The sequence below is a fragment of the Pholcus phalangioides genome, unplaced genomic scaffold, assembly GCF_987345545.1.
Source record: "Pholcus phalangioides strain wild (caught in Gottingen) unplaced genomic scaffold, Ppha-v1.0 ptg000015l_1, whole genome shotgun sequence".
Taxonomy (NCBI): domain Eukaryota; kingdom Metazoa; phylum Arthropoda; class Arachnida; order Araneae; family Pholcidae; genus Pholcus; species Pholcus phalangioides.
Window position 1 is genome coordinate 4,188,530 of NW_028301608.1, and position 27,139 is coordinate 4,215,668.

Genomic DNA, 27,139 nt, shown 5'->3' on the forward strand with positions numbered 1-27,139 from the left:
AGTAAAAAGAAAAGAAAACACACACACACAAAAAAAAACTAAACACAATATAACATGATAGGTCATGGTGGCCGCAGGCATGTGGTGATAATATTTCGATTGCAAAGAAAAATAAGTAAGGGGGAAGAAGTTAATTTAAAAAAAAAAAAATGTAAAGTAAGTCCAAATGTAATAAGGGGGAAAAAAATTACCATTTTTTCTTTGCATTTAAGGGAAAGATGTTCTAGGTGGGAAATTCATCCTAAAAAACTCTTCAATATTATTTATTGAAAACAGGTAGCATTTTAGTTTGTTTTTTTTAAATTAATAATGAAGTATTATTGTTAAGGAGTTGATGAGGAAAAGAGTTATAGAATTTAGGGATAAGATATGAAAAATGGTTCTTACCAATCGTTTATAGATTCTAGGAAGTAAATAGGTGGAATTGATTCTTGCAGGAGAACGAAAGGTGTTCAAAGATAAAGAATGTTGTTTTTTATATAAAATAACTATTGATTTGAAGAAATAGAGATGTCGAAGAGGTAATATATTTAGAGAATGGAAAAGTTGTAGTGAGGGTAATCATTAATCACTATAATCATTGGTAATCAGTCTGATTAGTCTTTTGTGCAAAGTGACCAAAGGATATAGGTTAGTAATGTAGTCACTACCCCAGGCGGAAAGACCATAAAGTAGTTGAGAGTGAAAAAATGAGTAGTACAGAACTAAAAGAAAAGAGGAATTGACGTAAAATTTGAGGTAAAAAAATTTGTACAACAAATAACGAAGTTTGCTGTGAAGTTTTGTGATATGAGAATTCCATTTAAGGTTAGAGTCAACATAAACACCAAGATATTTGATAGAATGTACTTGTTGAAGAGGATTACAATGACAATCATTAAGGGAGCAGTTAGAATCATGGAAAACAATATTACGACAATTATGTAGAGGGTTATTAAGTAATGAAAAATAGATGAATTTGGTTTTGGATACATTAATAGTTAATTTCTTAGCTGAAAACCAATTGCGTACTTTAATTAAGTCTTGGTTAATCCTATTAGTCAACGTTGGGTCATCTTTAGCGCTATAAATAATGACAGTATCAACAGCAAATGTTATTATGTTACCAACAATATTAATGTTACAAAAGTCATTAATGAAAATGAAGAATAATAAGGGGTCAAGAACAGAGCCTTGAGGGACTCCATTAATAATTTTCGTAATATTGCTATATTTATCACCACACTTAAGAAATTGGTATCTATTATTAAGGTAAGATCGCAAAAGCTTAAGAGGAGCACCTCTTATACCACAGAAATTAAGTTTTTCTATCAAGATTTCATGAGAGACGCTATCGGAAGCTTTTCTGATATCTAAGAAAATAGCAACTGTTTTGTAAGATTTATCAATATTAGTATAGACAGTTGAAGTAGAATCTAGAAGAGCAGATTCTGTGTTTTTGCTAGGTAGAAATCCATGTTGTTTGGGGGAGAAAAAGTTAGATTTAAGTAGAAAAGGAAACAGTCAAGATTTTATTATGATTTCAAACAGCTTGGAAACCGAATTAAGGATTGAAATAGGTCTGTAGTTATTGAGGTCGTTGGAATCACCGGATTTATAAATTGGAATAACTGATGCAATTTTCAAACTATCCGGGAAAACACCTTCCGAAATGTGAGAATTGATAAGAGTAGACAGAGTAGAGACAGTGCAAAAAGGAGAATTTTTAAAATAGAAGAGTTTAGAATACCAGAGGAAGCAGAAGTAGGTAATTTGGTTAGAAGTAGGTTAGTTTATATTGCTATTACTAGCTGTAATACTCGGCGTTGCCCGGGTTTTCTTCAATGAGGCTTTTTGGATCATGCGATATGTCCCTATTTCTTTGAGGGAGGGACATAGAAATCGTGTCTAAGTTAACCAATATGGTGACTTCCAGCGCGACTCATGAAAGAAACAAATCTAGATTTAAAGAAACGTAGAAATGAATATGTATATATATATATTTCCCTTTTCTAAGGGCGCTAAGTATTTCGATCCTCCCCCCCCCCCCTTTTGAACTTCAAGTTATCCATCTGCCTATTCCAGCTTCCAAAAATGCTTAGTTAAAGCTGTGTGGAGTTTTTTCGATGTACTTTTTACGGGCCCATAATTAATTTTAAAACATCCTAAACTATATGAATTTATGCAGATGAATATTAAAAGATAATACGCGGAAAAATTAATTTTCATGCTTGAGAAGATGTAAATAAAAAATTTAAATCAATGTTATTGCATGAATATCCAACGCAAAAGTAGGTCCGGGACTAATTACTTCCTATTTAATCTCCTGGGTTTCGAATATCTCTAAACGAACTCAATATTTCTAAAATCTAGAATAAAATTTTTAAAATTATTGATGTGGTTTAAAACCCCCACCAAATTTCCGCATTCTACAGTAAAATCGGCAATTTTAACACTGATTTCTATGGGGATCATCCTTTGCCTGACCCTCAAAGTGATGCTGATAATGATTATGGCATCTATTCAAAAAGTCTCATATTACTGGGAGAATTGAAAAAGTGGCTGTTGCCCGACAGTTTTTTTGCCCGTTTGGGGCATTTGCCCTGCTCTGACGAAATTTTAAAGTAGACTATCGTTCAAGTCGGGTCCCATTTGGTATATATGCAAAATTTGGCGACGATCGATCGAAAATTGTAGATTTGTATAGAGAACATACACACACACAGACAGAAAATCAATTTTATATATACAGATTATTATATGAGGGCAATCACAGTTTCAAAGCACCAAATGCGGCAGAGACACGTTTCCTTATCACTTAAGGGACCTGAGGTGCAGTTCTCCACATCACTAAAATGACCCGCGGCATTTTTATAGATCACTCAAGTAGCGACACATTTCGAGATCATTCAAGTATCTTTCGACATGGTTCCAAAACACCTAATTGACTCGCGGCACGTTTACAGATCACAGCGGCACAATTCTAGACCACTTAAGTGACCCGTTGCACATTTACACATTATTCAAGTGACTCGCCGCTCATTTCCAGATCACCAAGTTACCCGCGGTGCAGTTTCGCATCATTAAAGTGGCTCGTATCATATACTCAGATCACTCAAGCGGACCGTGTCGCATTAATAGATCATCCATCATTAGTGATTGCGGCACAGACCAAAAACCCTTATGTGACCTGTGGCATATACACGGATCGTCACCGAAGTGACCCGCGGTGCAATTCCAGATCAGTTGAGCGGCCAGTGGCACATTCTCTCGAGTGAACTTCGGCCTATTTACAGATCACTCGAGTGACCTACAGCATGGTTCCAAATCATTTATGCGACCCATGGCACATTTACAGATCACCTAAGTGACAGGCGATGCAGTTATAGATCACCTTACCCCGCTGCTTTTTCACACTTCACTTGAGTGAACTACGGCACGGTTCCAAAGCACTTAAGCGGCCCTCGGCACAGTTACAGATCACTTATTTAAGTGGCCAACGAAACGTTTTCAAATCATTAAAGTGGCCCGCACTCTCATAAAGGTTGAACATCCTTGGTCATGGAAAATAGTCGTCGCCGTCCCCAGGGCCGTCTTAAGAGCATCGTGCCGCCCCCCCCCCCAGGGCCATTCTCATTCATAGTAATCGGCCTTAACGCATGGGGGGGGGGACCCCAATCGGGCACCTCAAGAGAAGAGGGCTCCTCAAAAAAAATGTGAACTGGTTAAAATGTTCGAGAATTTGCCTGGAAAAGGCTCGGAAAAATCATTTGCCCCCCCCCCCCCCAAATGCGTTAAGGCCGCACTATCCGTGTCCCGGTAATGAAACGAAACCGGAACCGCGATGATTACGGACGTGGCCAATAGAGTGTTTCGAGTTTTTTTAGTAAAAAGAAATGTACGTGTAAAAAAAAGTGTGATTTCCGTCTTCTACGTAGAAATCTCTTTCTTCTTCTTTTATGTATTGTTATACACGTTGTATCATTTTATTTCCTCTCCGACTTCCAATTTCAAGAAACAGGTAATAACGTAAAAGGGCAAATCTCTGTCTTCAGGTATCTGGTTGGTTGTTCTTCCCGCCATTCACGTCTGGCTTTCCCCTAACGCGTGACGTGCTTCCTCTCCAGTGACGTCATTTCCGTCACGGTGGGAAGAAATGTATGCATGTATATACAAAAACAGAACTAAATTTCTCGCTCATTCAAATAAGCACCACCACGCGGCGGACACCTGTCGGCATTTTTGCTCGAGCAAAAATCTGCGGATCTTAAAAGAGAGGAAACGAGGACTATATATTTATTATACATACACAAAAAAGATGGCGATGATGAGCGGTACCGCTCTTTATTGGGAAGATGCTCTCGTTATCGGACTTTACTTTGCTATGGTCATAGGTGTCGGGATATGGGTGAGTTCCTTTATTTTGTTTACACACCATGCCCCAATCATGTCTTTCTCTATTTTTGTTTACAAAGTATCAAGCGGAACTGGTTTCTCGCATGAGTGCACGGGGTACGTGCCCAGGGCCCACAAAAATTTGGAAATTTCTATATGTATATATTTTTATTTTTTTACAATATTAAAAAATGTTTCGATGTTTGGTCGTCTGGGATGGGGGGCACGGGCCCTACATACCCCTCTTCGCCTGCGTACACCTCTGCATCAAAAAATGCTATATATATATAATGTCGCCCTCCTAAAGAAAAGACATGTTCGTCCAGGAGGTCCTGGTGTCATGTCAAGTTGTGAATAATTATGCTAAATACTCACCCACAGCAACCCTGGGCAAAGTGATTATGATTGAACCGCCTACTCAGTTAAACTCGAAAATCATTTACCAAATCTCATTTTCACGAGGGGTCCTTTTTAGGCAGTGTCCGGGGAGGGGGCGCCATACGTTAAAACCATGGACTAAAGATATACTAAAGATATCACTAAATACTAAAGAGATATACCATAGACTAAAGATATTATTACTCTGTGGTTAAAACGGCGCTGTTCTGACCATAGGATAGGTGAATACAGGAGGGAAGGCGATAACACTTATCATACACCGTTGAGTGAAAAACGTATGTTACAAAAAGTCCTTCAAGGAGGTGGACATTCGCCCCCACCCACCTCTCTGCATAATCTTGGTGCTCTACACACCCCCCCCCTCGTTCATCATGTATGCCTAGACTCTCGTTGACTCACCCCCCGTTCACTATTACCCAAATGTTCACACTACCCCCCAGCACCTGTTATACACCTCTCAAGCCTTGCCGACGTGCTATAGACGTCAGCACCCATTTTTCTAGTCTTGGGTTAGACGTTTTTAGCGGACATGACAAAAAAAAAAAATTCTCTCTACGTAGACGCGCATATACACAAATATACATACACTTACTCTCTCTTTCCGCTGTGTTTGCCGCTGTGGTGGTCGAGTGGTTATAGTGCCGGACTCGTGATGCGAGAATCCGGGTTCGAACCCCACAGTGGTGGTCGGCTGAAGTTGGTTTTCTGTGGTTCCCAACTTCAAGGCGCAAATGTGGTGCATGTGTGGTGTAGCAGTAGTAGGTAGGGGCTCGGGGATTCATGATGTTCTTGAGTCAGCCACCTCGTTGGGCAATTTGCCTGTTGTGGCGTTGTATTTGTCTTTCTCTTCACACGTGGCCTCCGCGAGGCCACAATTTGTAAGCCCGCCGACGTCCAGTCCAGGGAAGAGAAATGCAATTCTCTTATTATATAGTGTTGGGAATTTGGGCTGGTCGTTGTGCAATTACAGATGGATCAAGTTTTTCCGTTTCGTGAGAAATTTCTTCTCCCGTGAGAGCGCATAATGTCTTCTTCCATTGTGATCGTATTTTTCCTAACGTGCAAATACTGTATTTCCTCATTCCGAGTTATTTCTGTTGGCATCTGCAGCACTTTGTATTAATTAACGTGTTCACGCGAAACAAAAAGACAAAATGTCTTGCCGAAATTGTCGCGTTTTGTTTATTTTAATGGTGGCGTTACGAAACGTGAGTGTCGTCGTCGTCATGTACGATTATTTGTAATACACGGAAGTGAATTTTCTTCGTTGTATAAGTTTCAAATACGAGCGAAATTCCGATTATAAAAACGCCATTTGAATTTTTAATATTACACTATGTAACAAAAAAACTACTCTTTGGTTAAAGTTGTTATTTTCTGTGTTTGCTTGAGCCGAATAATCATGGAAATGATGATTATGTCCCTCGAGCTTTGCTTTTGTGGAATGGGGATTGATATTCGTGAATTGGCCATTTTTATCATTGGCTAACTTTTACCGCACACCAATTCCGGCCATATTTCGCTATACGGCAGTTTCCAACCAGTGGGAGTTGGGTGGGAAATGAAGGCGCCATCTATCGGTAGTCGCCCCAGGCTTGGTAGGTGAGAAACTTATTTTTGACGTTCTTCCCCCGGATTCGAACCCGTGGACCACGATGGCAACCTGCATGGTGAAAGACGATCATCTTACCACTATGCTGATTGGGTGACTGGTACATTGAAAATGACAAAAAAAGAACTTTTCGCACTGATGTAAAGTTCTTCCAAATGTAAAGTTTTAGAATATAATTTACGTAGCTGGACATTTCACAGAAAATAAAATAAAATTTTAAATTAAAAAAAAAAAAGCAATGGGAGAGACTTACTCCATTTTTATATCCCCATATACATTTCATCTCCACCTTAAGTCCCAAAATCAATTTCCATGATATTTTCGATGTGTTCTTCCTTTATATAGATGCTCCAAGTCGAGAATTCCTTGGTGAAGGTGCTCTTTCGAGAGTAAGCACCCTTGCTTTCCTTGAATTTTCCGAGATGAGCGCGGAGGATGTGATGTGTGATTTGAAAGAAACATCGAAAATTCCATTTTTGTATAGATTTTCGTGTTTTTCAAGATCAAGATGGTTTTTGGTCCGGCGATTACCAAACAAACCTTAAGCATGCGAAGACATCCCAAGCTTCTTTACTAGTCTTTGACTTTTTGGGAAGTTATTTGTAGAGCCCGGATTATATGCAAATGCATATGTGCATATGCTTTTGCATGTTTTGGCCTTTTTTAGCATTAATGCATATAAATGCATAAAATCAAAGAATTTTGAGTATAAATGCATATTTTTGAAGGTTTATTTAAAAGCTCACTCAATTTTTTTTATAATTTTTCAAATAAATATTTTCATAACATCGATTTTTTTCCCGCAGGTGAAATTTAGTCATATTTATAGAGTATTTTACGAATATTAACCGTTTTATTGTAAGGCTATTTCTAGAGATATGCTAAAATGTTAATTTTTTTTAGTGTTAATAATTTCACTGGTATTTTCGTTATTGAGCAACTACAAGAAACTAAAAATTAAAAAACGCCTGAATGAAAAATATGTAGAAGTTATTTGCATATGCGGGTATTATATATATATATATGTGAGGAAATATTTTTTATAAATGAATACATATGCACTACGAAATAGAAAAGATGCATTTTAAAACACATCTGCTTTTTTTCGCATGGTAATTTTTTTAATGCATATTTTCTCATTTTTTGTACATACTTAGGAATTTTTACTTTTTCAAGATTTCTAGTGCATATTCTGGAGTATTTAATGCACATTTTGCATTTTAAGTGCACATTTTGCATTTTAAGTGCATATTTTCGCATTTTTAAGTGCATATTTGCATATTTTTAGAGCATATTTTGCCACTTTTTTAGTGCATATAATCCGGGCTCTAGTTATTTGTTTTCCGCATTCTTTACTACTATTACAATATTCCACATTTTTTGAAAAATTTTCGAAAATTCAAAGAAGGCTTGGGTGCTTACCCAAGAGAAGAGCACTTTCTCTCACCGAGGAATTCTCTCTTATATTTTTTTTTTAATTTAAATTTTTACTTTAACTCAAATTTTATTTTCTGTTAAACGTCTAGATGCGTGACTTATGTTCCATAAGTTGTTTTTAAAATTGTCATCGATGCGAAAAGGTTTTTTTTGTCATTTTCAATGTTCCAATCATCCAATAGTAAATGACCAATTCACAAATATCGATCTCCTCACCATAAAAACAAAGTTCCAAGCGCAAAATATTGCTGTGTCTAGTATTTAGAAAAGTCTCTCCACAGAAAGAAGGCAGTCGTCAACATAAACTTACATAACATAAAAAATTCAAGTTCACATCAAAATATGGAATACAGATGGCAGCACCAAAAATACGGAATAAGCACAATTCTGACAACATAACTACGTTAAGGGCCGGTATATATATATTCACACACACAACACGTTCCTGCACGTACCAATTTGTTAAAAATTCCGCAAAGGAATGTGTAGGAGGTGAATGTAAGGTTGAGGAGTAGTGGTGAACTGTACTGTAGCTACTAAGAGGATTTTAGCTTTGTAAAGCTTTGTAATCTTTGATAAGTTTCAATCTCGGAATTTTGTTCTATTACCTCCTTCATGATATCGTAATCAGCTGCAATAGGTAATCCACTCACATCTTCTAGACCAGGGTTTCCCAACCCTTTTGCTCCAACCGGCCTCCTTCTTCAGCATTTTTTTTTTCTCCCACCGCCCACCAACTCAAGACAATGTCATACCCGTAGCTTCTACCTCATTCCCCGGACCATTCCATCGCCCCCCAAAGGTCTACATTGCCCACGTTGGGAAACACTGTTCTAGACTGAAATTCCCGGATTTAAAACTTCGTGAATCCATCGAACTCTTTCAGTTCGATCTGAAAGAGTTCGATGGATTTGTGAAGTATTATATTTCAACGATCGGCCAGACTGGTCAACAGACGAGTCGAATATGCAGAACAAGATCTCACACTGACGAAGAAGATGATGCGGAGAACCCGTAAGAGAGTCAAAGTTCTCAGCACTTCACGGAATACCTCTCTCGGCAATGGCTGCAGGGGACCAGCGCAAGAGGCTGCAGAGGACCAATTTAATATATCTGTAGTGTATTTTTTTTTTTTTTTTTGATGATGTGCCACATGTCTTTTGGCAAATTGCGATTTTGACTGTCGCGCCCGCATGTGATTCCTCGGGTGGGGGGGGGCGGACCGTTTGGGGGTGCGGGAATGGGTGTTGGCGAGTCGGATGGCTTCGTGCGTGGTCGGGGGTGGCGCGTCGGTTGGGGCCCTTGTCGCGAGGCGTTATGTGTTTTTTTGGATAGGGTGGTGTACCCGTCCTGTGGTGGGTTCTCTCTCGTGTCCGCGGTGAAGGTTCGTGGGGGTGGTCAGGGGTCTCCCTTCATGGGGCGTGTTGGGGTGCTGTGAACCACGCTGGTGGGGCCTTATCGCGGGTGTCGGGGCTGAGGGGGGTCGCGCCCGCGGTGCTGTCCTGGCTTTGTCGAGCGGTGATGTGCCCTGGGATTGGGGGTTTGGGTGTGAGGGTGTGGTTGTGCTGCTTGGGGGGTGGGCGGGATGTTGGTCCGAACCGGGTATGCTTTCCCGGCCGGCTTGCCGGTTTGAGTTTTTTTCGGCACGCCCGCGATCTCACGATCAATGAGCTTATATCGCAAAAGCGACAGAGCCTGGGCGTGCTCGGTTCTATACTATACTATTATATTTCAATAATAATTATATTAAAATGTATTATCACACTTCATAATGTATTTATGAAGTCGATATCATTAGATTTCATAAACATACCTACGCGTTTAAATAACAGAATCAAATGTCTAAAATTCAACTTCCGATCTACCATAGAGAACAACACCACGTAGAAACATTCAAAAAATTCACCGAATATGGTTAAAAAACCAGAGACTGCAAATATAAGTAGACTTTCGACTTCCTCTTGTTGCCACAAAATGTTTACTTTAAGTCGATTAAAAAAATAAGACGCAACAGCAGCTGCGACATCCGTTTACCAGAAACGTTCAGAACTTTCGAAACGACCGAATACAAACACATAAATGTAAAGCTGTTAACATTGTTTTGAGGAAACTCCAACGGAGTTTATGCTCATATTGGAAATGGCGGATTTTTTCAGATGTTTACGCATAAACTTTTTTTTATCATTTTTTGTGATGTGTCGCACCTTATAAAAGATACATCATACACAGTCGACGCTCGTTATAACGACCTCACGTTACAGGGACCATTCCGTTATAAAGACCGTTAGGATAAGTCTCAATTCTTTCATATAACTATTCTCATATATGTTTTCCTATCTATATAACGACCATTCCATTTTACGTCCGTTTCAACTGAACGATGGGGGTCATTATAACGAGCATCGACTGTATATGCTTAGACGCTTTGACCGTGGAGTAAGAAATAAATACGCGAGCGCGCGCTGGACACACACTTTTGCTTTTCTTCTTTTCTCTCATTCTCTTCTTTTTCCACCTACGCACAAACCGGTTGCGAACACAGCTCCACACCAGCCTTCCACCATACTAATTTCTAGACGCGCAATAAGAGTCTCTCTGATGTACCGATAGCGATCCGATCCACCCAAGTTGGAAGGCGCGTCTATATGCGCGAGGTCCGAGTGTGGTTGGCAGAGATATTCCATCCATGTGTGTACGGCTTTCACGAAATATTTCATCGCGAAAAGCACGACGGACAAAAGTCAAAGCAAGTATGAATGTGTAGACGCACGTTAATGCTCGTTGCTTGGCTCGTAACGGAACATTTCTTGAAATCCGTACACATTGATGGGAATTCTCATTGACGAGTGGCTTAGGTTTTCTGAACATGGTTCATCGGTGGTCAAAAAATCGAATAGAATGTTTCATTCTCAAAAAGGTCTCTTCACGTCTCCAAAAGTCAGTCTTCCGCTTTTCCAAGTCTTAGTTCGTCCTCCTGGACTGAAGCATGCCGTAAAGCAGAGAGGTCTTCAATCCTTTCCTAGTCGCGTTCACTTCATCATCAAAAGAAGAGCACCCTTACAGCAAGTTTGACATACGAATGCATGAAATTAGGATGATTTCACTCCTTGAATGCAATGTGCACAAGTTGTTTAATTGAAATTTTAGATCAAGTGCTCGCGAGCACAAAATCGGACACGAGCATCGAGCACTCTTGGTGGTCCGGGGAGCTCCGTGGTGCTCGCGAGCGACGGATTGAAGATACCTGTCGTAAGGTTTTGGAGACCATACCTACAGAGGGGCATAGACTTGGTTGAGAACTACTCGTGATCTTGTTGGTACACAAGACTTGAGCCATGAAGAAAGACTTGATTTCTTGAATATGTTTAAATTGGAGAAATGCAGGTGTCGGGGGAGATTATATGATCGAAATGTTGAAAATTTTCAACTGGATGGATAGGATGGACCATAAATTATTATCACACCACCAATCGACTGCTTCGACAAGGGGACACCAGTATCGTTTAATTAAGGATGATTCCAGGTTGTGGTGCCGTAATACGGTTGCCAATAAACGGAATAGCTTATCTCCAGGAGTCGTGAATTCTAACACAACTGATACTTTTAAAAAAGAAATACGATACTCGTAACGAGAAGAATTGAGAATCTATCCATACTTAGAAAGACAACAGGAATTTTTTATGGGAAATTTATTATAGTACATTCTCATAATTTTTATTTTTTTGTTTTTTTTCGTAATAAGTGTTCTTATTTTTTGGGTTGCTGTATTTTTGTTACATTGGACAGCCATATTTTTCGCGCTTGAATCTTCTTTCAGCCACATCGTTGGGCGATTTGCCTGTTGTGGCCTTTGTGTTTGTATTTGCATAATTTCAGAAAACCACTTAAGGCCGAAGCATAGCACGCGGATGTAGCTGAGCCTTTACACGACATTGCTTCTTATGATCGTATTTTCGAACACTAAAACGGCTCTGAACCCGACTCCTCTTTTTGAACATTAAAACGTTATATTATCGCCTTACAATTCAGTTTCCTGTAGTTGTGTATACTCAAACAAACAAAGTAGGCAAGTGGTTAAGGGGTTAAGGAAATTATGAATTTCTTAATCCCTGTCGAAATATAAATTTTTAACACTAATAAGCACTAGTTGTGTCTCAAAAAAAGTATTGGCACTGTAATTCACGCTTCCTCCTCGACAAATTCAAACTCCTCCTCACAATCTTTATTGTACCCAATGTGAAAGTAGATATAATCTGTGTGATATGAGATAGATATATGGCATTATTTTCGTTTTGATTCAGTTCTAAACGTAAAAATTACACCATAAAATTGAAGCGATGACGCAACCTTAAAAGATAAAGGATTTAATCTACTACATTATTTTATGCCGGGAAGGAGGGAAGAAAAGAATTCCTTATAGCATAAGCACACAAACATGAAGCATTGTTTTCGTTATAAGAGATAATACTACTAGCTACAAGATTTTTCTAACATGGAAAAATTTAGCTGTTCTTGGGTACAGATTCCAGATCTGACCTGGAAAAAAGGCCACCACGTCTAGTTTTTTTGTTATATAGTATTTAGTGTTGAATATCTTTCAAAATTTACATATTTAGGCTACGCATGTGAAATGATACCAGAAATCATATTTCTATGCATATTTTTTGTCATCTAAAACTTGGGGAATGGTAACACTGATTTCATCTCTAATTGCAATCGGATTCTCCGTTTTTTTTACTCGAAAGCTAAACATAGGCTTTTTGTTTTATGCACAATTCTTTTTAGAGAAAAAAAAGGAGCTAAATCAATGTCGCAGATGCGTTTAATGTCCCAAATACGTTTTGCTGTCACCGCGTCACATTGAACTAGGGCTGATCAAAAATTAAAAATATATTTAAATATTTTTCTAAAAAAAGGATATCGAAAGACTAAATAATCAGCTATTTTATTAAATTTCTGTTAATTTAAACTTTTTTGAAGGTTAATAACTATAAATTTATCTGGAAAAAAAATCTTTATGAACCCTTTTAAGGTATCCGACTACGTTGAAAACGTCATTTTGGAAGAAAATATGGATTTTCATTTTTGTATTTTTTATAAAAGTCCTATTTGTTGTGATTCCAAAACGGGCCTTGTTTTGTTTATATGATGCTTAGAATCAAAGTTACGTTCACTTTAGTGTTGCGTTTTTACATACAAGTACTACGCGAATAAAGACTTTAAACGTGTTTTACGAAGAATGCTATTTTTGACATTTTACTTGACTTTGTGACATGATTTTTAAAAATTGGTGCACTGCATCCTTACGAAATTTTAATGTGATATTTTGCTATATATTTTTGAGGTTATGAACCAAAATCTAAGGTCTATCACATATATGTTTTGAATTACAGTGTTTTAAAGACAAAATGTAGGATGAAATTTCAAAAAATTCACACGTACTTAAACATATTTTAGTGTAACTTATGAACATATCATGCAATCCTTTGAATTTTGGTTCATAACCTGTAACATTACTAGCTAAATGCACTGTGAAAATCACAAAGCATTTCATTGATAAAAGTTTTTGCAATCGTGTTTCGAATATCACATGAATTTTGCCTAAAATTTGACATAAAAACGACTTTTTCATAGAAAATATAATAGATAGACCAAAATTTGTCACTGTTTTCACCATTTCGAGACACTTTCTATCAAAAAATGTATTTAAAGTTCACTCCAGAACCATTTTAAAGAAAAGTGACAATAAAGGTAGTTGGATAACTTAAACTTTTTGTGATCCTTCCTAAGTTGATCCTACTTACACCCCTGGACCATGGGGCTGATGGAAAGCATCATGAAGGCTATGGACAAATCTGATCCAGGTTTCTCACACCTAAAGAAAAATTTTTTGAAATTACATGAGACAAAACTAAAAGAAGAGGTATTTGTAGGTCCTCAAATAAGAAAAATCAAGTGATTTTGTTTTTACATAAAACTGGCTGCATGACAATCATTCACATCTGCAATAAAGGGGTTTTTAGGGATCCAGTGGTGAACAGTGGAAGGAATCAGTGATGAACAATGAGAAAGTTTCCATCCAAGATTTATTTTCATCAAAAAGTTGTTGATACTTTGAGAATTGGTAAGCTGTCAGTGCCAGTTCTTGATTTGCTAACAAACGCACAGATTCTTGGTTATTACAAGTTTCACGGATGATCGTTCTCATTGAGAAATTTGCATTCCGAATGACACTTTTTTTATATAAGCTGACAGTTCCTAGTTCTGTTGACAGTGCATTTTCTTCTTCAACTTTCATGGCCTGGCTCCTTAAACGCTTGATTGCACTTCAGACAAGTGAACGGACAATACCAAGGGATTTTGCAATGTCCCAATTTCGTTTGCCCTTTTGATACAATGCAATGATTGTGACACTGTTATTTGGCATTTTTTTGTCACAAAAAGGGAAACGCGCATAAAATTTATTCAAATCACAAATTATACTTTAGAATATGTTCTTCAACTGACGCCAACAGATAAGAAAATTTAAAAAAAATTTCACCAGTTAGAGCAGTGTTTCCCAACCTTTTGAAGTTCACGTCATCCTTGGGAATAACGTCAAAATTTGAGGCACCCTTCCTTGAATACAAAGTTTACTACAACAAAAATCTTTGAGTGAAAATATATCAATAGAGTTTTGTTCGATTAATCATTAATGTGAAAATTTTGATTGATGCTTAGAGCACGAACACTTGATATCAGGCCTTACAGTTGGCAACGAAACACCCATATCGTCCTCAAGGACTTGCAGTGTATTTATTGCTTTGCATGACAGGAAATGTAAAAACTATTGTTTCCGTAATCAGGAAAGGCTTGCTCGCATATAATGATATGATGTTGAAAAGAGTGAAAGTGTATTAATTGCTTTCTTCATTCGATTAAGATACTCCTCTTTCAATCGAAGCCAAAAAAACCGCCACCGACGCCTCACTCTTGGTGAACTTACCTTTGAGTGTGGAATCAGCGCAAAGATCAATAAATTCATCTGGTTCGGCAAGCAGTGAAATCTATTTTCTCCGCACTGTCTGCGAAATCAAATGGTGAGACAACTCAGTCGAGATTCGCAGTGGAAAGTACATATCTATTGCATCTTGCAATCTTGATAAGGTTGAAAAATGAAGTCTTTCAGCTTATCCGAAGATGATGTCACCCTCTGCTATTATTACGAAGGTTTTGACAGCTGACTGATACGAAGATAAATCTAAGAAAGGCAATCCAACTGCCTTTGAAGTAAATTGAACCTACGTCCTCTTACTTGCCGGATGAGCGTACTAGACTACAAAGCCAAAGAATCCTCTTTCCTTAGAGCTCGTGTGCTCTGAACGGGGCCGTACAGGGACAGCCAGACTCAGGCGAAAGTTCACATTGCTGACACTGCAACCATAGATGGTGATTTATCCGATAAGTCTGTCATGCATGAGAGTAATTTATTCAACTTGCTTTATTTTAAGACCTTAAGTGGACTGTAATATTTTTGGATTTATTTCCATACTAACTCACGACACCCCATAGCTGATATCGCGGCACCCTAGGATGCCGGGGCACACCGGTTGGGAAACACTGAGTTAGAGCATTAGAAAATTTGTGTACGCACTTGTTTTTTGTCACCCTTCATTGTAGTAATTAGTAATGGCTTTCTTTTTTTCCATTTCCAGTCGTCCATTCGAAGTAACAAAGACAGCGTTGGTGGTTACTTCCTCGCCAGCCGCAGTATGCACTGGATACCCGTAAGTTCCTATTGATTGATTGATCGGTTAATCTACGTATATAGCACCTCGCACGTTTTTTTTCAAAAGGGCAAACCACTTTCACGCAGCTGGCTTCATTAAATATTTGTAAACGCGCGTTTTGTGAGGAAGACAGTGTATGGGGAGGGATGGAGATGATGGATTATTACAGCTGTGTCAATATATGCCTGGTATGTAGAAAAGAAGAAAGAAAAAAAGTATATTTGTGTGTGTTTTACCATAAACAGGTTGAAATCACAATGTGTCATTCTTATTGGGAAATGTGATGAAATTTGTGTCTTTTTCAAGGTCCCAGCGGCTGCGGATACCGTAAGCGATTATGTGTCCCTCGTGTGTCTGTCCTTGAGGATACTTACTTGCTCTTAGGGTTTTTTTTTCTGTTTCTATTTCTCATTGTGTTTCCATCATGTGTCGCAAGCAACGAGTATGCAGAATTTAATAAATTCGTCAGAAAATTGCGGCCATCAGCTGTCTCTTTTCGTTTTTGTTCTCTTAATGAATGCACTCGAAGATGCGTGGGGAATCGACGTCATCACACTTTAGACACGAAAACATTTCTCACGTTATGAGATTTGGAAGAGAGGAGAATGAGCATCATTTTTTGTCACACCGGGGTCATTTCATGGTCTTGTAGCGCTGATTAGACGGAGACGTCCAAAGAACACATATTCAACCAGTTTCTTACGAGCCCCGTGTTTCACTCCACTCTAAAATTTTGAGGAAGTTTTGTGAAAAGAGGGGCATTTTTTTTAAGAAAAGCAGAGAAATGTCTCTATTTAAAAAAAAAAAACTAAAACGCATCTAGATGCATATTAGCGAACACTGCTCGCGAGGTATTGATCGACACCCCACACCGATGCCGTATGGGTGCTCGTTTGAGACGTTCTCATGACTGCTTAACCCTTATCAACCGCTATCAACTAACAGTGGCATTGATGATACTTATATAGGTCTACATATACATTATATATCCGTATACACAAAAAATAAAACAAGTAAAAATCAAGTCATTAATGAAAAAACCGAATAAAAATGTACACACACAATAAAATATGCACAGATGAATATATTTCGCCTAACTTGATACCTTTTATTTCGGAAATTACGAGATATCTCGCCTCCTTAAAATCCTCTTATTTCAACAATGACTAGCTCAGACACCGAGTTGTGCTTTTACGCAGTGTGACATATTTTCGTTCCCTCTCCCCACTAAAACCTGTCTGATCAACTACTAGTGGGTGGAGTCAGCTTTTATTCAAAGTTTGGTAACAGATGTTTTATTATTCTCGAGTCTTATAGAGGGACAGCGCTATCACCAACACATAATCGGAAAAAAATAATCTTGGAAAAAAGTTGAGGCATTTTGCCGGGGATTTAGTGGTTTCCACTACGGCAGTTATGATACCAATCAGGGAAATTTTGAAAACCGCCGAAAGGGTTAACTGATGTGCATGCATAAATGTTTCCTGGTCTCTCTCTGAGTTGTATTCTTGAGGGCGGCACAGCAGTGGTTGGTCGGATGAATTTAAATTTCTGTGATTTTATGACTCAGAAGCACGCGAACACGAGTCTTTTTCTTCTCAATCAAAGAAAAAATCTCCCCACAAACATTAAGCAGACTCTTAAAACAAAAGGTCTTATTTTCAACCGATATTCGTACAAAAAATTTATTGAAACATAGATGGTGCACAAACGCATAACACGCACACGTCAGACATTCTGGTGTTTGTTAGAATAAATAATATGATATAATATGATAATAAAATAATATAAATATATAAATGAATAAATTCACATTACACCTTCCAGCATACCCCCATTTCGTTAGAAAATCTGCAGAGGTATCGAAATGGTGTGAAACGGATGATGAGGCCCCACCGTTGCCGCAGTTGTAGTCGGCTGAAGTTGGTTTCCTGTGGTTCCTAACTTCTCTGCGTGGATGCGAGGCGATCTCTCCATTAAAAAGTCTCTCCACAGAGAGCGACAGTGCTACAACAATACAATAATTCAATCGCTACATTTCACTCATAGTTAGAAAAATTGACGGCAGATGGCAGCACTACACACAGAAACATACTTCATGTGAGGTTCGCAACACATACATGCGCAGCTTTGGCCCATAGACCCAGGTTCCTCAATCCTCAGAAACGCCTCAGGTAAGCTGACGCAGAAAATTACATGCAGAAAAACTAATATCCGAACCAAATTTATTTTGGTTCGACTCTGTATACACGTGTGTGTGTGTGTGTCCCACATCTCGAAATATTTCCGGAAAGCCCTTCCATCTGATGGATGGATCCGAACACTCAAGCAACGCAACTAAAACCTAAGAACTATTGATGATATCCACTGTTGACATCACATAATCAGCTCGATTTCGTCAAATCCTGTGGCATAATCGCTTCCGAATGAATCCGGCTCCCATCTCCGGAGTCGAAGTACGAGCGGAGGTGGGTATATTTGCTTCTCGGAAACAAACCTTATCAGTGTTACATAAAATTCTTAAAACATTACGTATTTTAACTGTGTTATTATGTCAACTTTTCACGCGCGCGGAAGCGTATTTACAGGGTGGGGGTGGGGGGGTTGGCTTAGCGGGTTTAGCCCCTGGCTGTAAGTTTGAGGATTGAGTGGTCGAAAAAATTAATAGAATGGGGGAGGGGGAGGCAGCAAAATTTGAGCCCACATCAGTAAAACCATAAATCCACCTCTGCCTATAGAGCGAGGGACTAGGTCAATGAATGACCGAACAAGTAACCTAGAAAGTTTGCAATCATGTAAGTGATCAAGGGAGTGACTAAATGTGGGTGCAAGCGTATGGGTAATCGAAACAGAGTGCGAGAATGTGAATGAGCATAAGAGTGACCTAGAGAGCGAGGGACTAGGTCAGTGAGCTACCAAAAAAAAGTGACCAGGAGTACAAAAGACCAAGTCAATTAAGTGATGACTACAGTGTGTGTGCACGCATATTAGTAACCTAGGGAGCGAGGGACAAAGTGAGTGAACGACCAAAACAGTGACCAAGAAAGTGTTCTAGCATGTCAGTGACGGAAAGAATCACTTAAAAACAGAGGCGTATTTACAGAGGCGGGGGCTATGGAGGCCCAGGTCGGCGAAATTGAAGAATGGGTGGTCAAGAAAAATTATATACTAGAATGAAGCCCAAGCAAAATTTTTGTAGCCCCCAGGCGGATAAACCACGAACCCTCTTCTGTTCACTCGTTATAACTATGTATAATTATACAGGGTGTCCCATAAGTCCTAACGTGGTCTTTATCACTACCGCTCGTCGTAGAGGAATGGGCTCAAAAGGGATTCAAAAGACATGTACACCAGTTTAAATACAGTATGTGACGAAATAAAAAAAATCCAAATTTTTACACGGACACCCTGTTCTAAAGAAAGCCAATTAAAAAGTTGTTGAAAAAAAAATTTCACGTTTCTAAGTGGAAAATTCACTGAGATTGTTGTTCACTGAGACCGTTGTCCGTTAGTTTATGATGTCCCTTCCCAATCTTTCTCCGATTCACTCTCAGAACTGCTACAGAGTAATTTTTGAATGCCTTTAGAGCATTTTTTAAACTGGAACCATTTCTCTACTACGAACAGTTGGTGAGATAAAGGCCGCGCGTTAATACCTTACAGGGACACCCTGTGCACTTTGAATCATCATCTGAACTTAAAAATTGAAAGATGGCTCATTTCTTTAGAAGAGAGTTCCCAACGCGTCGACATCGTCTTCATGTGAACGTCATTAAAATAAATCGGTGATTAGCTCCTCGCGTGAATTTCATTGCGTCGTCATTCATATCTGATATTGGCATTGGGCTTTCTCTCTCGGTAAGTGATTTTGATTTCTGAACGAATTCTGAAGGTGCTCAATCCTATTCTAGGAAATACTGCAGTGGTCGGTCTTGCCGGTGTGGTGGTCATAGTGACAAACTCCCATCGCGAGGACCCTGGTTCAATCTTCACCGTCGCCGCAGTGGTGGTCGGCTGAAGTTGGGTTTCCTGTGGTTTCCAACTTCGAAGCGCAAACGAGGACTGATCTCCCCGTTAAAAATTCTCGCCACAGAGAGCAACAGACCTTCAAACGGTACAGATACAATACAATACAAATACAATACAAATACAATACAAATACAACGCCACAACAGGCAAATTGCCCAACGAGGCGGCTGACTTAAGAACATCATGGATCCCCGAGCCCCTACCTACTACTGCTACACCACACATGCACCCCCCCCCGCGGAACCCCCCAACGAATCGGTACATGCGGGAATGTGCGTGTACGTGTAGCGCAACCTGACGTAAAGTTTGTTTCTGTGTAATGCTTGTCATGTGTAGTGCTGTCATCTGCCCCCAGTTTTACTAACTATGAGTGAAGTGTTATGGTTGAATGATTTACCGTTGTAGGGCTGTTGCTCTCTGTGGCGAGACTTTTAACGGGGAGATCGGCTCGCATTTGCGCCTTGAAGTTGGGAACCACAGAAAACCAACTTCAGCCGACCACCACTGTGGGGTTCGAACCCGGATTCTCGCATCACGAGTCTGGCACTATAACCACTCGACCACCACAGCGGCAACAGTCATTACACTTAACTTCTGAAATATAGATGGCAGCACTGAAAATCATACACACAACACTAGATACGCACTCAGAGTGTTAGGTGCACGCACTTACACTTCCGGGAGAACTCACTAGATAGTAAATTAATGGTCCATGGCGATAGACCTGAGTTGTGCTCGGTTTGAAAAAAAGAATGAAAGAAAGGAAATACTGCCGATGCTCCAGCACTCATCTCATTCCCAACACCACAGCATCGGGAAATTTGCCGAAAAATACACGAACATTACTTCCTAACAGGTTGCACCATCAATGACCTCCAATTTGTTATGACGTTGCGTGCGAGCTTAGCTAACCAATCAACTTTGAAACAAAAACATGCGTGTGGTTAAGAGAGAGATTGTGATGTGACTGAACCGTGGACCGCTCTACAGTATTCGTTGGTGGTTCTCAAACTTTTGGCAACTAATCTCTGGCCTAACTGTCATACACCAGCAGTAAAAATACTCACGGTAGACGCACACTTTGAAAAGCGGGATGCATGGTGTTTTTGACGTCGGAGTGATCGAGAGATAGTGGTCCACGCTAAGTTGAATTTTTACGTGCACCCGTGAGAGGGATACCGCGTATCGGGGAGACTGGTGCTGGTGAGGATTTTATTTTTTAGATATGTAATTTATCCTTTAAGCGGCTTTGAAAATTGTGTGAGAGAAAGAGAGAGAGAGAAATCCGCATTATAACTGACACAGTGGGAATCAACGAACCCTCTGTAAAATGCCACCTTTTTAATATAAAAAATAAGGAGCGAAGAAAGAAATACCTTTTTTAAAAAATATTTTTCTATTATATATACTGTACGAGCATTCGTGTACTACTCCGAAGGGAAGCAAAAGAAACACCGTATTTTCCTCCTTCTGTTACCAAAGTTTGAACAAAGGCTGACTGAACCCACTGGCAGTTGATCTGAAAGATTTCCAGGGGGAGGGGGGTGGAAAACATATGTTATCAAATAAACATATATTAAACATATGTTAAACTTGTAACGGTATGTGTGCTCGGCATTGCGAAATAAGATGGTTTTGAGACAGCGAGATATCTCGCGATTGCTGAAATACATGGTATCATGTTAGGCGAGATATCTGGTCATTGCCGCTGTAAGGGTTAATAAAAAGTATAAACAAATAGTCGTACGTACGATAGAAACATTACAATTTACGTGTTTCTTTCCGCAGGTTGGTGCTTCGCTTTTTGCCAGCAACATCGGCAGCGGTCACTTCATCGGCCTGGCTGGTTCTGGGGCGAGTTCCGGGATCGGAATCGCCGGATTCGAGCTGAACGTAAGAATCGTCACGTGCATCAATCACTTTACTCATTGTACCATAATGCTATCAAAATTACTCTGCTTATACCCATAAGAAAAAATAAAATTGAACAGTCACGAGATGAAATTTTTTTAGGGATGGTCTCAATGAATTACATTATTTTTTCATTTCCCGTTTTCATTCCAGGCGATATACATTCTACTCATTTTAGGATGGTTCTTTGTTCCTGTTTACATGGCCTCTGGTGTAAGTGAGTGTGTGCGCTATTTTCCACATACGATTTCATATTTTGATACTCACATAGTATTCAATGCGCATTATTCCAAAATACAGTGATACCTCGGCTAACGAAGATAATTCGTAAGCCAAAATGTAATTTCCCATGGATTTCTGTGAAAAATCATTTAATTCGTTTCAGAAACGGCTTAAAATTTGAAGATAACCTTCATAAAGCACTGTAAAAAATACAAATACTTTCCGAAAGTTGAGATAAACAACTTCACAATTAGATGAAAAAGAGTTTATAGGAGGAAAGCTCGCATTTTGGTGTCTCCCTTGTAATGTTGAAGGAGTGTTAAAAGATGAAATTTGCTTTCCCCCCCCCCGGGGTCCGGTGCCCAGGGCAACAGACCTGCCTGTTTGTTGCTCTCCTAGCAGCGGCCCAGCTCTTACACGCACATGCAGATGGAAAACTATAAGTTCCTAGAATGTCCAGACTGTTCAGTTTGGTATTAAGAGTCTCACCGTATGAACTGAAACTATTCAAGTGTGTGGGACTTTTTCTTTTATGCATTTTCTCTTAGATTAATCATTTATTTCACATGAAGTGGCTTAAAATCTTTCTGAAAGAAAATAAGAGTGACATTTGTAAAGCGCCGTTCCAAGGTGGAAATGAATTAATCTGGCTAAACAAAAAGCGATAGTTACTCATTGGATTTCATTTTGATCAGCACAAAAATTAAGCTCACGACGGGGATGTTTCATGTTAGCGCATGCATCCATATATCAGTTGAAATGGTCGTTAGAAGTCATATTCGTTAGCTGAGGCAGAAAAACGTCGAAAAAACTATTTGCTACCCGAAAAAAATCGAGTCTTTCGTTAGCCGAGATATCACTGTACATTATGTTTCCGCTGCATGTGATTTCACTCTTTTTGAATCTTCAGGTATACACTATGCCCGAATACCTACGGAAGAGATTCGGTGGACAGAGGATTAGGATTTACCTCTCGGTACTAGCCTTGCTGCTGTACGTTTTCACGAAAATATCGGTAAGCATTTTGTAAACGTCCAGTCTCTGTAATCACGGGGTGAATTTACAAACAAAAAAAGATGTTGCTAAACACTCAGATGTGACAGAGAGAGAAAAAACCCGTTAATCAAAATGAGTAAGAGTAATTGCAAATTACGTAATCGCAGCGAGTGAAACAACCCTGGTCTGGTGCAATATTTTATTTTAAACCAGCATTTTATGATTTAAAAAAATTGGTGGTTTGGTGTGCTCTATTAATACAGCATTCAAGGGTCAGTTCATCTTTTTGAAACACCCTGTATATCTGTCATGAAAACGCATTTGTGTCACTATTTCACGACGTAACTTCGGTTTTTTTTTTGGTTGTTTCTTCTCGAATCGAGCGATTTAGAGGAATCATGTTTCGATTTTCTTATACAGATAATGTTTTTTTTTGTTTTTAGGCCGACTTGTACGCCGGCGGAATTTTCATCAACCAGTCGCTGAAGCTGGACTTGTATGCCTCGATCGTCATCCTCCTGGCAATATCTGCGATATTCACGATCGCAGGTCAGTTCTTGTTATGCTTATTCTATAAATATAGTCGAATCCCGTTATAACGAACTCCAAGAGAGACCGGAGAAATCACTTCGTTATAACGGAATTTCGTTATAAAAGAATTCCAGGTTTTTGCATAGATCCTATGTGAACTTATTTGGGGAATTAAAAAAGTGTTCGCTAAAACAAGATTTTTTCGCTACAACGGTATTTGTTAAAACGCGCGCGGGATATTTTTTAAATTATCATTAGAAGATACAGTCAACGCTCGTTATAACCCCACGTTACAGTGGCCATTCCATTACAACGACCGGTAGGATAAGACCCAAATGTTTTCATGGAACGACTATCATATGTGTTTTACTTCCAATATGACGACCCTCCCAATATAACGTCCATTTGCGACGGCACGAAGGGGGTCGTTATATCGAGAGTCGACTGTATATTGAAACTCGAATAACTTTAAGGATTTAAAGATATTGGGTATTACTTTTTGTAGGTGGCCTCACAGCAGTGATATGGACGGATTTCGTTCAAACGATCTTGATGGTTATCGGAGCGTTAGCTCTTAGTATACTGAGTAAGTATGAAAATTCGTATTTGATTACCGGAATTCCTTAGACCATAATTAACCAAACTTTTTGTTCCATTGCCCTCTTTTTCAGAATTTTCTTCTCTTATCGCCCCCAACTTAAGGCTCTATATATATATAAGGTATATTATACCCGTAGCTTCTTTCCAAAACCAGGGGTGCTCAATCCGCGTAGCCGGTCAATTTGTCGCACTCAACTTGTCGCGCTCAACTCGTCGCGCCTCAATTTGTCGCGGTACAAATTCGTCGCAGTGCCAATTCGTCGCGGTACAAGTTTGTCGCAGTGCCAATTCGTCGCGGTACAAGTTTGTCGCAGTGCCAATTCGTCGCGGTACAAGTTTGTCGCAGTATCAATTCGTCGCGGTACAAATTTGTCGCAGCTCCAATTCGTCGCGATACAAATTTGTCGCAGTGTCAATTCGTCGCAATACAAATTTGTCGCAGTGTCAATTCATCGCGGTACAAATTTGTCGCAGCTCCAATTCGTCTCGATACAAATTCGTTGCAGCTCCAATTCGTAGCTGTACAAGTTTTCCGCCGTGTCAATTCGTAGCTGTACAAGTTTTCCGCCGTGTCAATTCGTCGTGACGTTAGTTTATATATTACAGCGCAGAATCAATTCGTCGAACCGTCGATTCTTCACTGTACATGTTCCACGCGAGCTTGTATGTAGGTTTTTGTCTTACACGTGAAATAAAAACATGAACAAAAGTGTACACGCAGTTAACTGAAAATAATTAATTTTTGTCAATGCAGAAAGGTCATCGAAATTAAAATTACAATATCAATTACATTTAAAAATTTAACTGCATATAAAAGTTTAACTATATTTGAAAATTCGGTTATAAAAATTTGAAATGTTAAATAATTGATTTTTTCTGTGATAAAATTTCAATATCAGGTGGAAAAATTTCGGTTTGTATGATATTCCCCAAATTACAGTGAGCCCATCTTTAACGGTAAATTTCTATGTGCTCCATTACAGTATCTCCATAAGAACCTGAAATATTCAATTAATTAATAATTCTATTAAATTAATATTTAATTTTCACCGTATAAGCCGCACTTCCCGCTTTTGTTGGGATTTCTCACAGCGAAGGGAGTTGGGCGCAGATCAAGGGTAGAAATGTACAGTGCTTTTTATGAATGACGATTCGATGAAGTTTTCATAATGCCTACAGGATCAGCACCGACAAGGGCAATGTAATCACCAATAAAAAAGATGACTATGGGTCAGTCGCATAGATATAATATAACCATTAATCTTATGTTTATAATCAGTCGCATATCTTTGGGTGGCTTGTTTGAATATTTTCACATAGTTTTCATTAGCGTCTAAGCTTTTGGTACAAGGTTGGTGTGCTCGGTTTACATATTTCTGTTGGCATAAACATCGAATATTGCAAAACCGAACGTAGAAATGATATGTTGGTTTACGTGTGTGTTTAAAAGTTTTCCCCCCATAATTCATGTTCCAAAATTATAAAAACTTTTAATACAATTCAAAATGAATTAGCCTATTATTAATTTTCTTTATTTGAGTTTTTTGTTGTATCTTAAAGAGAGATACAGGTTATACGGATGACAAAAAATAATGTAGTACTTTTTAAAATTAAATTGTTTGAATTCAACTTAAATTGCAATAAATTGAAATCTTCTACGTATCTTTAAAACAAAAGAAAAAAATTATGGTAGTTCAAAATACCATCACGTATTATTCTATAAATCATCATCGGGTTTTTACTGCGATATTCACGTATATAAGTGTAAATAAAATGATACTCAAAGCACTGAAAATAAATAAAGGTTTAGATATTGTGGAGTGTTTATATGTACGATACGAATTGTTTTTAAAATTAAAATTATCCTAATAAATGTAGGCTATAATCAGAGGCGAATTTATAGTTTTCCCACCTGTGGGCTATTCAAACCTTGCCTTCCTTCTTCCTTTCTAATTCATGTTCTTGATCACCAATTACTTAATTTTGGTCACGCCCTTTCACTTGAACTTGTCATCTTGGGATAAAGCCCGCATACCCCCTCCCCACCTAGGAAATATACCTCTGAATATAATAATCTTACATTGTCTGTTAATGTTAATTCACTTGTATTGTTAAATTTACTGTTAAAATTTATTGTTAAATTTATTGTTAATTCACTTGTATTGTTAAAATTAAATTTTAAAAATTGAATGACTTCAATTAATACTTTCCTTCATTTGTTAAAAATTAAAACAGATGGGCAGGGGGAACATTTACAATAAATGAGAAAAAAAATTAGTTCCATTTTTTATGCCTAAAGCACCTACCCTATTTATAAGATCACAACAAACATATGAATTTTAAAGCAATTCAAATTTGTCGCGATGAAATGAGCTTGCGAAAAATTTGTACCGCGACGAAATAAGCCTGCGACAAATTTGTACCGCGACGAAATGAGCTTGCGACAAATTTGTACCGCGACGAAATGAGCCTGCGACAAATTTGTACCGCGACGAAATGAGCCTGCGACAAATTTGTACCGCGACGAAATGAGCCTGCGACAAATTTGTACCGCGACGAGTTTGTAGCACGACGAATTGACGCTGCGACAAATTGACTGCGACGAATTGTCCCGCGACAAGTTGAGCGCGACGAATTGACCTAGACCCCGGACGAAATTTCTTGGCGGGCCGAAGAGGTTATGCACCCCTGCCCTTGACAATTCCACAGCCCCCCGGGAGAAATATGCCCACTTGGAGAAATACTGCCCTACACATAAGAGTGTTGTAACAATTTTTCAAATTTCTTGCTGCCGCGGCTTTGATAAGTTTTGAAAATATGCCTTATTGCTTTTTCCTTGCTCTATATTTCTGAAGTTTTCAAAAAAACTTTATCAATGAGTACATGGTTTCAACAATTGAAAGGTTCTCGAGCTTCCCCTGAGTAACACTTCGGTGCTCTTTAGCATGAAAATTTCTTCCTTAGAGAATTAATTGGACGTGAAGTCTGAAATATGAGTTTTTGGGGTCAAGGCTTAAATCTCTAGCCGAGAAAAAAAATTGATCGCATTTACATCTTATTACCATTTGATACGGTAAGTTGGTATATACAGTGCATCCCGGTTGTAAACGGTAAAACGCTTTAAACGGAAAGTCTCGGTGAGTATTAGACCACGAAAATGCGTCATACTAAGCGGGATTCACTGCAGTAGATTTAGCTTTTTAAGTTCACATTTCCCAATCTGAAGTTCGCGCGGCGGTATTCCCACCAATAAAAATTT

General features: G+C 38.8%; 1 protein-coding gene across 1 annotated transcript in view; it reads left to right on the top strand.

The window, feature by feature from the left end:
- The first annotated feature begins 4,183 nt into the window (after nucleotides 1-4,183).
- LOC149075280 (sodium/glucose cotransporter 4-like) overlaps nucleotides 4,184-27,139 on the top strand; it is a 31,259-nt gene continuing 8,303 nt past the window's right edge. Inside the window, exons 1-7 of the mRNA XM_089242610.1 lie at nucleotides 4,184-4,387; nucleotides 15,517-15,588; nucleotides 21,409-21,513; nucleotides 21,685-21,744; nucleotides 22,664-22,768; nucleotides 23,193-23,298; nucleotides 23,786-23,866. Coding sequence (XP_089098736.1) covers nucleotides 4,298-4,387; nucleotides 15,517-15,588; nucleotides 21,409-21,513; nucleotides 21,685-21,744; nucleotides 22,664-22,768; nucleotides 23,193-23,298; nucleotides 23,786-23,866 — 619 coding nt within the window. The 5' untranslated portion in view covers nucleotides 4,184-4,297. The remainder of the gene's footprint in view (nucleotides 4,388-15,516; nucleotides 15,589-21,408; nucleotides 21,514-21,684; nucleotides 21,745-22,663; nucleotides 22,769-23,192; nucleotides 23,299-23,785; nucleotides 23,867-27,139) is intronic.